At 47.4% G+C, this 11,480-nt stretch overlaps 1 protein-coding gene across 1 annotated transcript; it reads right to left on the reverse strand.

Moving 5' to 3' along the window:
* Positions 1–3,734: 3,734 nt before the first annotated feature.
* On the reverse strand, positions 3,735–10,685 carry LOC309611247 (uncharacterized protein). The gene is made up of 3 exons (XM_082355448.1): positions 6,154–10,685; positions 5,548–5,770; positions 3,735–4,817 (listed from the first exon to the last, which is right to left on the reverse strand). The coding sequence occupies exons 1-3, from the start codon at positions 6,244–6,246 to the stop codon at positions 4,780–4,782; spliced, it is 354 nt and encodes a 117-aa protein (XP_082211574.1). The 5' UTR covers positions 6,247–10,685; the 3' UTR covers positions 3,735–4,779.
* Between the last annotated feature and the right edge of the window lie 795 nt (positions 10,686–11,480).

Here is an 11,480-nt window from a genome sequence, read left to right on the forward strand (position 1 = left end):
TCCTCATTCTGTATCAGATACCCGCTCCCTTGGTCACGTCAACAGAGATTGTCACTGAGCAAATAGCCGAAAAGAGCCCCCTCCTAGGGAATCTCCCAGCACAGTTTTGGTAAAGGTTTATCGCTTTTCCCCATAAAAGTCTTATGTAGGATTTATTTTATGAGATTTTTTTTTTCTATTTTATTTTCTACTTGGGTATTGCTAATGAATAGCTTTGGGGTATTATGTATCTAGGCAGCTTGCCCAAACCCTTGTTTTAGTTCTAATCATGTAGACAATATCTCATTTATTTTTATCGCCCTTTTGCATTAGGCTGGGACCTCTAATGCAATGTTAGGAGGGAAAAAAAGCCAAACCTAGAAATGTTCATATTAGTTCACCATTCAGTGTGATCCTTACAATAGGTGGCAGATAGATGCACTTTATCAAAGTCAGGAAGTTTCCTTCTATTCCTAATGTTGCTAAGAAATTCATGAATAGTTGACTCATTCTTCAAACCACGCTAACCTGGCTTTGCCTCCACCACTTCACTGATCTTGCAAATGTCACCAACCACCTTCACATTGCCAAATCTAGTGAAACTTTTCTGTCCTCATCTTCTTTGACCTCTCCAAAACATGACACAGGTAACCGTCCCTTTGGTCTGTTTTTGCAGCTGTTCCTCTACTAAACCTCTGCCCGTGAGTTTTTCAGGATTGGGTGTGTGTGTGCTCTCCCTGGTGATGCCATCCCAAGTCACAGGACTCATCACGTTTACATCCCAACACTGGTCTCTCCTCTAGCTCCAGACTCCTGTACCTAACTGCCCTCTAGACATTTCTCTCACGAAACCCTCTCCTCCTTCAAGTCCTTGCTTCCTCAATTCCAGTACTTCAGGTCAGAAATCTGGGAGTTTCCTTGATTCCACCCTCTCCCTCACCCCTCATATCCAGCCCATCAGCAAGTTTTATCAATTCTTTCGGAATGTATCTCAAATCCACCCACTTCTTTTCTCCACCTCCACCACTTTGCTCCAAGCTACCAGAATCACTTGCCTGGATTACAAGAGCCCACCTCCATTCTTGCCCCTCTTCAATCATTCTCTAGAAAGCTGCCAGGGGCATCTTTTAAAAACACAAATTATATTAGGTCACCCTCATCTAAAGCCCTGAAACAGGTTTATATCACGCTTGGAATAAAATCCAGACCCGTTTCCCACCATGGCCTGCTCATGGTGACCCCCAACCCCTGAGGAGGTCTGGCCTCCACTTCCCTCTAACCTGAGCTCAGACTGTTCCTCTGGCTCCCCGTGCTTCACATATGTTGTCTTTCTTTGGGCTCCTCACATGCCATGCTTGCTCATCCTTTAGGACTGTGCCAGATCTCCCCTCTGTCTGCAATGCTGTTTCCTCTGCCTTCCCAGGACAGGACCTTCCCTACTCGTCCATCAAGTCTCAGATGCTCTCTCTTTAGGCAGGTGTTCTCTGTTCCCCCTAAGTTCCTCTCCCCAGACCGTTATGGAACTCTTCTGAGCTTGTATTCCCTTATTAGATTGTTTATCGTCTGTCTCCCTTGTTAAATTGTAAATTCCAAGAGGGCAAGGACTTCATGTGCCCAGCACAGTGCCTGGCACAAAATAGGCGCACAGTAATGTTGTGGGGATGGAGAAATGGATGGGTGATGATTGAAGAAACTGAAGCATGAGAGAGTTTTCTCAGAGTCACAGAGAAGTAGAGCAAGCAGCAAGTAGCTGCTCACATACAATTTACCTCTTCTATCTCCACAGATGATCATGGAAGTGGCTGTGTGCCTGGTCATACACACCTGTGTGCCCGTGTGTTTTCAAGAGAGAAGGGGTGGAAAACGGGGAGATTCTAATGGTGCTTGCTGCCTGGCACTAAGGATCAATAGAAACACTAGAGTGACCTTGGGCAGTTTACTTTGAACCTAACCAACTACATGTGGTAGAGAAGAGTTGGGAGAGAAACCCAAATGCATGAGGTTGCCCCTAGGATGACCATAGAACTTACCATCCAAGCCAGGTCATTTTCGAGAAGTGAAAGGGGACACTGTTAATAATTACCCGGCAGCAACAAGTATAAATTGGAATTATTCTGGCCAAGAATAAACAAACAGTATTTGTTCAGTTCAAGAGAGCTGAACAAATACTGTTTGAGTGTGACTGTTGGATTTGAAGATTATTAAGTCAGGGTAGACTTGTCGAGTGCTTGGGAGATGAGCAAATACTTGAAGGAGGTGACAGGTACCCGAGAAGAGTAGGAGAAACAGCCAGTGCATGGCCCTGAGAGAGAAGCTCGCCTGCTGTGCAAGGAGGCCAGCATGGTGGGAGCAGAGTGAGCGAGAGGAGAGTGGTTGAAGTCAGAGAAGCACCCTGGGTGTGTGCCATGTAGGGCCTTCGATGCCATTGCAGGGACTTCGGCTTTTATTCTGAGTAAATGGGAGCCACTGCAGCCTTCTGAGTAGAAGAGAGACTTCATCTGACACATTTGAAGGACACTTCAGTCTGTTCTATTAAAGTGAACTGTAAAGGGACGAAGTTGGGATAGGATGCTATTGCAGTAATCCAGGCATCTCGGATCTACAGTCAGCAATAGAGTGGTGAGAAGTTGTCAGAGTCTGGTTATGTTCTGAAGATAGAGCTTTATTTCCTCATGGATTGGCTGCTGCTTGGTAGAAAAAGGAGTCAAGGATGACTCCTGGGCTTTTCATCTCAGCCACTGAGATGCAGGAAGGCTGCATGTGGAGCAAGTCTGGGGGGAGGTTCAGGAGTTCAGTTCAGACATCCAAGCAGAGATGCTGAACATTCATCTGGCTTTAGGATGGAGCTAGATCAGAAAGCATTGACATATAAATGGGATATGATCAAGAACTAGGGGCCTCACCATAGGCAAAACGAAAAGACAGCCTATAGAATGGAAGAAACTATTTCCAAATGATATGACCAATAAGGGGTTAATATCCAAAATATATAAATAGCTCATATGACTCAACATCAAAAAAATAACCCAATTTAAAAATGGGCAGAAGACCTGAATAGGCATTTTTCCAAAGAAGACATACAGATGGCCAACAGGCACATGAAAAGATGCTCAACGTTGTTAATCATCAGAGAAGTACAAATTAAAACCACAATGAGATATCGCCTCACACTTGTCAGAATGGCTATTATCAAAAAGAACACAACTAACAAATGTTGGCGAGTATGTGGAGAAAAGGGAGCCCTCCTACACTGTTGGTGGGAATGTAAATTGATGCAGCCACTATGGAAAACAGTTCTCAAAAAACTAAAGATAGAACTGTCAGGACGTCCCTGGTGGCGCAGTGGTTAAGAATCCGCCTGCCAATGCAGGAGACACAGGTTCGAGCCCTGGTCTGGGAAGATCCCACGAGCCGTGGAGCAACTAAGCCTGTGTGCCACAACTACTGAAGACCGCACACCTAGAGCCCGTGCTCCGCAACAAGGTAAGCCACCACAATGAGAAGCCCGCGCACCACAACGAAGAGTAGCACCTGCTCACCACAACTAGAGAAAGCTTGCATGCAGCAATGAAGACCCAACGCAGCCAAAAATAAATAAATTAAAAAAAAAAAAAAAAAAGAACTACCATATGACTCAGCAATTCCACACTTGGGTATCTATCCATAAAAACCAAAAACACTAATTTGAAAAGATACATGTACCCCAATGTTCATAGCAGCATTATTTACAACTGCCAAGATATGGAAGCAACCTAAGTGTCCATCAACAGATGAATGGATAAAGAAGTGGTATATATATATACAATGGAATATTACTCAGAAAAAGAATGAAACTTTGCCATTTGCAACAACATGGATGGACTTGGAAGGCATTATGCTAAGTGAAATGAGTCAGACAGAAAGACAAATACTATATGATATCACTTATATGTGGAATCTAAAAAATACAACAAACTAGTGAATATAACAAAAAAGAAACAGACTCACGGATACAGAGAACAAAACTAGTGGTTGCCAGTAGGGAGGGGGAAGGGGGGAGGGGCAAATGGGGTCGGGGATTAATAGGTACAAACTACTATGTATAAAATAAGTAAGCTACAAGGATATATTGTACAACACAGTGAATATATCCAATAGTTTATAATAACTATAAATGGAGACTAACCTTTAAAAAGTGAATCACTATGTTGTACACCTGAAACATATAATATTGTTCGTCAACTATACCTCAATTTAAAAAGTTAAAAAAAAGAACTAGTGACCTCCATCCTAGATAGATTCAAACAAGAAAATTTTCCTTCTGTTAACACTCTGAGGTTTTCGTTTTTATGACTTAAAAATTTAAATGAGAATAAGAATAATCTATAAAACCAGGTATATCTATACTGCCCTTTTGGAGAGTGATCCAGTTCTTTTACAAGTTTTATAATTTTATGTAATAAGTGCCATCTCTTAAACCTTCAGGGAAAAAAAATGTAAATTCCTTACTAAATTGAATAACTTAAAATGAAGGATGGGAACATACATTTTTAAAGGTACCCTAACCTAAAAGGAATGTCTTTGTAATTGAGAAATAATTGAAATAATTTTTATGAAGTGAACAATGACTCTCCTTTTCCTTTCTCTCCATCTCACTTTTTATTCTTCAAGTGAATCCTGCATTTTCATAAACTGGGTTGATTTGCAGTGAGGAGTCCACTTGCACCAGCGGCGAGCCCAGGGGCACTTCTTCCCCTAGGTGGTGCCACAGGCCTGTGCTGCCTCGGTCCCTTTCTCAGCAGCGTCTCCAAGATGCTTCTCTCAGCAGAGTTGGCCGAACTCTTGGTCTTTCTCACTTCCTGGGAATTGAAAGGAGAGAAGGAGCCAGCAGTAAAGAAACCTAGGGCAGCAGCTGGGGGACCAAAAATCTGTCCCACCTGCTAGCCAATGCCCCAGGTCCCTCTGGCCAAGGACACCGCCCTTTATTTCTCCTCAGTGGAAACATGGCAGATGCAGAGGCCCAGAGCCTAGGGAGCCCAGTGTTACACGGTCTCTGAGCTGCTGGTAACAGACCACAGGCCCCACTGAGGTGGTGAGCGCTGGGCCCTACCAGGTGAGGGCACGGGGAGAGAGGCCGGGACACAGTCTGGAGCAGAGAGAAGGTGGGGCAACATTCGTACTCCCTGTGCTTCGCCGTCATGGACACTTGGAACCCAGGGGCTCCTCTTTTTCCCTCTGGACCCTGTATTTATTCGAGAGTCCCCAGCTGCCCCCAGCCTTTCTCGGCTGACAGAGCAAGGGCTGCCGGGAGCTGCTTGTAGTCTCCCCTCCACACTTTTGTGGACATAAACTGACTGGGGCCATAACCAGTGAGGTCTGAGGGCTGTGGGGTGCAGCTCGGACACACAGAGCAAAGACAAGTGGGGAGCTCTGTGTCCTGTGCCCTGGCCTTACTTCCCCAGGGATGGGCACGCTGTCTTAGACTCCACATACACCCCAGCGCCTCTGCTCTGAGAGCCTCAGTAAGGAAACAAGATGGATGTAATGCTTCTCAGGAACACGGCCAGAGGAAGACGAGGCCCCTTCTACCTGTGCTCGGCAGCATCCACTCTCCCCACGGTTCTGCCACGTGCCAGCAAGTGAGAGCAAAGGGAAGTAATGAGATGGGGTCCTCCAAAGCCACGCTCTGGTCCCGTCTTGGCACACTCAACATGCAGACACATCCAAGAGGCCTGAAGCTGTTGTAGAACAAGGGGTTCTGGCGGAGAAGTAAAAGGCAGACTTGTGTTTGAACATGCAGTTCCTCCGGAGCCTTTTAGAAACACAAGACAAGATAAAATCAGAAACTACGTGATGAGGGAACATGCTGATACTAAGAGCAAAGAGCAAGCTATGCTGACTATTCACACACACACACACACACACACACACACACGCACACATACACACACGCACACGTGCGCACACACACACACACACACATACACACGCACACACACACACATACACACACACACGAGTGGTTCCTCACACTGCATTTCTAGGTTGCAAAGAGAAGCCAAGTCCCCTGGAGCTGAGGCCCACAGCAGATGAAATAGGACTCAGAGCCCAGCCAGCCTTTAGATTCATGCCTGGTCTGCCATGTGCCTGGTGCTGGGAAAGAAGGGGATGTGGGAGCTGGGACCACAGTCATACCATCCTCCGGGGCTCTAAGCCTGCATCTTCAGGGAGAACCAGCAGCTTCCAGCAATTAAGCAGCATCCCAGCCTTGCCCTGGACCAACTGCATCGGTCATTACCAACCTGCTTTCTGGTCCTCATAGGCAGCTCAGAGCCTAAGTCTGTGTGGATTTGCCCAGCCCTGAGAAGAGGCAGTCTGCCAAGTGGGAGGAACTCTGTTCCGCAGGCTTCTATGTGTCCATATGAACGTGAGCTCCCAGATGTGGGCCTGGGCCCATCAGCCTGCAGAGGAAACGAGACCTCCAAGTGGAAAGACAATGGCTGAGTGAGGACAGACCAAGTTATGAAGGATACCGTGGTGTTTAGCCCCTTTGAGCTTTCTAAATGGCTGTTTTACAACAAATAGGAGGAAGTCTTTACATGGGTGCAAAGCAACTCCAGCAACTTTTCGTCAAGACACAGTACAGGGTTGAAATAGAAATATTCTTGGGCATTCCTGGTGGCGCAGTGGTTAAGAATCCACCTGCCAATGCAGGGGACACGGGTTCGAGCCCTGGACCGGGAAGATCCCACATGCCGCACAGGAACTAAGCCCGTGCGCCACAACTACTGAGCCTGTGCTCTAGAGCCTGCGAGACACAACTACTGAGCCTGCATGCCACAACTACTGAAGCCCACGTGCTTAGAGCCCACAACAAGAGAAGCCACCACAATGAGAAGCCCACACACCACAACGAAGAGTAGCCTCCGCTCACCACAACTAGAGAAAGCCCTCGCACAGCAATGAAGACCCAATGCAGCCAAAAATAAATAAATAAAATTTAAAAAATAATAAAATAAAATAGAAATGCTCTTAAGACCAGAAATGTTAAGCATAAAGAGACAAAAAACACTGTAAGCTGTAGTACACTGCTTTAAAACTGTTCAAAAATGCACATGCAGAGGAAGGATAACTAATGTCATTAAAATGCTAATGGTATTCATATTAAGATAGTGGGATTATGAAATACATACATGGAGTACTATGCAGCAGTGAAAACAATCTACTATAGGCATATGGATGAATCTCACAGCTATCATGTTCTTGAAAAAAGACATCAAACTACATACTATATGATTCTATGTATATGATGTCCAAAAAATGGGCAAAACTAATCCATGATGACAGAGGTCAGAATGTGGTTAGCTTTGGAAGGAGTGTCTCCTGAGAGGGCCATGAGGGTGCGTACTAGGCTGCTGGGAACGTCCACATTCTTATCAGGGTGGTGGTAACACAGATGTGCACATATGTAAAGATTCACTGAGCTCTATACTTAATGGCTTGTGTACTTTACTGTATTTGTTGTATGTATTTAAAAAAATACCATCAGTGGTTGTCTATAAGTGGTGAGGTGGGTGATTTTTCTGTTTTTCTCTTATTTTACAAATGTTTAGAACATGTTTCTGTTTTTTGTATTCTTTTTTAAATGCCATATTTTAAAAGAGATATGTTCAAGAAATATATAGGAAAGTGTATATCTGATAGAATCAGAATAGGTTATTAAAGTAAACCAAGGGTATCTGAAGTATATTTGAGGAGACTGTGGGTTAACACCCGTGGCTAACCAGGCCTCTCCATGGCACATATGTCAGTATCCCTCATTTGAATAGGATTGTTTCTGGACGGATCATGGGCCTGATACGGTGGACTCATGACAGAGCCACTGTGCCATTTTTCAAGACGATGAAGATGCCCTTGGAAGTGGGAACCATGGAATTTATAGAAGTGTCGGGTCACAACTGAGGGGCCTTAAGAAATCTAAGAAAAGGAGAGTGGAACAACGATAGCGTGTTCGCAGTATATACAAATATTGAATCATGTTGTACACCTGAAACTAATATAATGTTATATATCAATTACATCTCAATTTTTTTTAAAGTAAAAGGTAAATTTTTTAAAAGTCAGCGTGCTGAACTCCACATCCCTGGCTGAACTTCAGAGCTCCAAGGAAGGATGACATGCAAAACTGCCAGGGTCTTGTACTTACACCTTAGGGTGAACACATTGCCTGAGCAGTAATACTGCCCCTTCCTGAGAAAAAGTGGTTCCAGGAGGTTCCATGCTATGTATCATGTGACCCAGGCCACAGCTGATTGGCCAGAAATTGGTGCCAAAGATAAAGCAGGCATTTGTAGGCTAGCCAGTGGCCCTCAGGGTGGCAGGGGGTGGGAACCCTGCCCAGTTGGGATGCTTTGCATTTATAGTGACTAACTGACCCGGCAGTCAGCTTCTTGCTCTGAGGAGCTGGGTTGTGAGTCATTCCTGGAGGCAGGTTATGGTAGTAGAAGCCAAAAAGGAGAAGTGAAAGCAGGAGGGTCACCACTGGGCCGATGACCACATGGCTATGAGGTCGCTCCCAGGGCTTTCTCACCACCCTGGTCAAACCCCATCACCTGAGCTGAGCTACGAGTCTCTGTTGCCCGCTCCCTGAAAGAACGCAACCAATACACGAGTTCCCTTCCCACCCGTCCTGTTCACCTCATCCTGAGCCACCTCTGGGTGGGGCTGGGCTTGCAGGGATTCCAGACTCTCACCCCCAGCCTAGCTCTGGCAAGTGCCTGTGTGTCTTGTCTGGTGGGGCTCGGTCCTAACCGCCCAGCCCACACGTGCTGGGGAGACTCAGAACACCTGGGCTGCCGGGGGCTGCCCCTTGAAATCTGCAGACCCGCGTGCTTGTCCACAGAAGAATTCTCAGTGACCACAGCCATGCTGGAATTTACTAACAGAGCAGCTGTCCTGCTCCCCGGAATGGCCAGAGGATGGGGGATTCTGATTAATAGAGAAACCACATGCCATATTTTTTCAAATCAAAGTCATCAGGAACTGTAAGATGAACATTATTTCACATATCCCTGAGGAAGAAAATAAACCCACACGGAGAGTCTCTTAGAGACAGCAGAGGGCTCGGTGTACCAGGACCAAGTGATGAGCCCGCCTCACGGTGGGAACAGCAAGGAGACTTCATGTTCACGCCAGTACTGAGTGGAGGGAAGGGAAGGAAGTCTCTGAAAATTTGAACTGCAGGCTCCTCCTCACACAGGCTTGCGGTCTGAATTCACACTTCCCGTGCGGTCCAAAAAACCACCCCGAAGCCAAGACTCTAAAGTGGTACTCAGGTGCCCAGCAGAAGTGACTGCAGCCCTCTCTGGAAGAGCCTGCCTTCAATTTAAGTGAGATGCATCCCAGCTTCAGAGACGCCAACAGCATGAGCATCAGAGAATCAGCGAACTGGGATGGCTCTAATTTTATGAAGCATCAGAAAGCAATAAAATGTACCGAAGACTAAAATTGCTTGAGTGTCTCTGACTATGTCTGACCGTCGGCAGCCCCTGGGGTCTTCCAGGGCTATAGGTGTCCTTACGACAAGCGGTGGACAGCAATGCAGGCAGGAAGCAGAGACAGTAGTTTTCTCCCTGAAGAGATGCAACAAAGGGAATTCCTCTGTGTGTTTAATTTCCATCCAGAGACCGGCAGAGGAGAGAAAAAGCAAATGGTACAAGGAAAATATGAGTACTGAGAACAACTGAACAGGTAGAGGAGGGTGACGTGTGGGCAGGACACGCAAGTCTGCTGCCCGGGCCCGGGGCTGAGGAGTGGGGTGCGCGGCGGTGGGGAGTGCACGTGTGGAACCATCAAACCCGCAGGCGTACCCCCCAGTTCTTCTGAAAGGGGCTCCTTTGCTTCTGATACAGGTAGAGGACATGAAGGTCCCTGGAGTGATCATATCCTATCTGGGAACCCATGAAAAACGCCCTGAAATGATTAAATGCAAGACGGTAGAGAATTATACGCTATCTGGTCTGGACTATGGGAGTCAGAGAAGAGTTTCGGTCACGCTGAGAACTAAGGAAGGGTTGCCTTTCTCCTTCTTCTTCCTCTTCCTCTTCCTCTTTTGCTTGAAGAGAGGTTTGCATAGAGCAGATGGGCTCTGAGATGGGCCTCAGAGGGTTAGAGTGGCGCCTGATGCCCGCGGTCATTAAATCTTTATCTCCTGCTTGGGGATGCTGTGCCCAACACTGCAGCTGCAGGCTTCTCAGCCGAGCCCTGCACCGCACCCTCGCTCCAGGCAAGGGCTCATTCTGAGCCTCCCCACACTGCTTCCAGGCTGCCCCACCTGCAGACGGGGTGCAGGTCCCAGCAGCACCCCCTCCCTGCTCCAGGCCAGGGGAATCTCCCATGGCTCAGGTGCCTGCCCTGGAGAGAACCAGGGAAGGCGGCAGAAGCTCGTGCACACACAGGCCAGGTGATGGAAGGCCCAGGGCCCACAGCGGGTGCCCAGAACCCTTGAGGAGCCAGCTCTGTGCCCCATCCAGGGCTCTTTCTCCAACACTGAATCCAACCCTCCGAGTCCTGAACATCTGCCAGGCCTCATTCCCCACATACTTAATGAGCATCTTCAAGAAACAATAAAAACCGGGAGAAAGGGGGCAATTATCAGCAACATTCCTATGAGTTAAGTTCATCCTAAAGGAAGAAAAAATAAACAGAGCGCACAGATGCAGAGGCTGTGACTGGCCAGGAGGGGCGTCCTTTGCTGTCCACAGGAAATTCCATCATTGGAAGCCTGGAAGGCCTAACCCCTCCTCTACCTGGAACGCTGAGACCCAGAGAGGGAAATCGTTCGCCCAAGATCATGGCTCCCATCAACAGCTGAGCTGGCAGAAAGCAGTTGCCCTGGCTTGCGGGCTGTAGGCAGGGTGGTCTCTCCAGCACTGGATGCCATTCCAGAGGTCACGCCCCTCGTAGGGTGGTATTTTATCTCTTTCTCTTGCTGTTTTGTAAATTCTCAAAGCTGATCTGCTGACCTCCCAGAATGCCTTTTATAGCTGAGCAAAATAAGCTAAAATATAGCCCCAGACGTTCCTAAAAGGAATCTACAGGGACCCCACTTCTAAAACCTCCCAAGACAAGTTCCAACCCTGCACACCTCTCTCCCAAAACATCCGGACTCCAGATTTGGTATAAGAACTTCAGCAGGGTCTGTCTAGTTCCACACAAGCCTGATCCTGGTCTTCCCAGAAGTCAGCCCGATTTCTGTCAAGCCCAGGAGAACCTCGGCTTACGTGGGTTTCTCTTTGTGGTGGCGAACTCAGGGTGCGTCACCTTCCCGTCACCTGGGGGTGTCCTGAACAGCTGTGTTAAGAGCCGCTCAGCAGCAGCCCCCAGCCCCACCAGGCTGCTTGGCCCCCAGTCAGGAGAGAGCGGTTGCCTGTATCGCCAGGCCATCCCTTGGGGGGCGGAAGGGAGAGCTCGGGAGGGACACGGACGTGGGAAATCTGCCCTCCCCGAGGACAAAACCACGA

This window comes from Balaenoptera borealis, assembly GCF_965194805.1.
Source record: "Balaenoptera borealis genome assembly, chromosome: 14".
Lineage (NCBI taxonomy): Eukaryota > Metazoa > Chordata > Mammalia > Artiodactyla > Balaenopteridae > Balaenoptera > Balaenoptera borealis.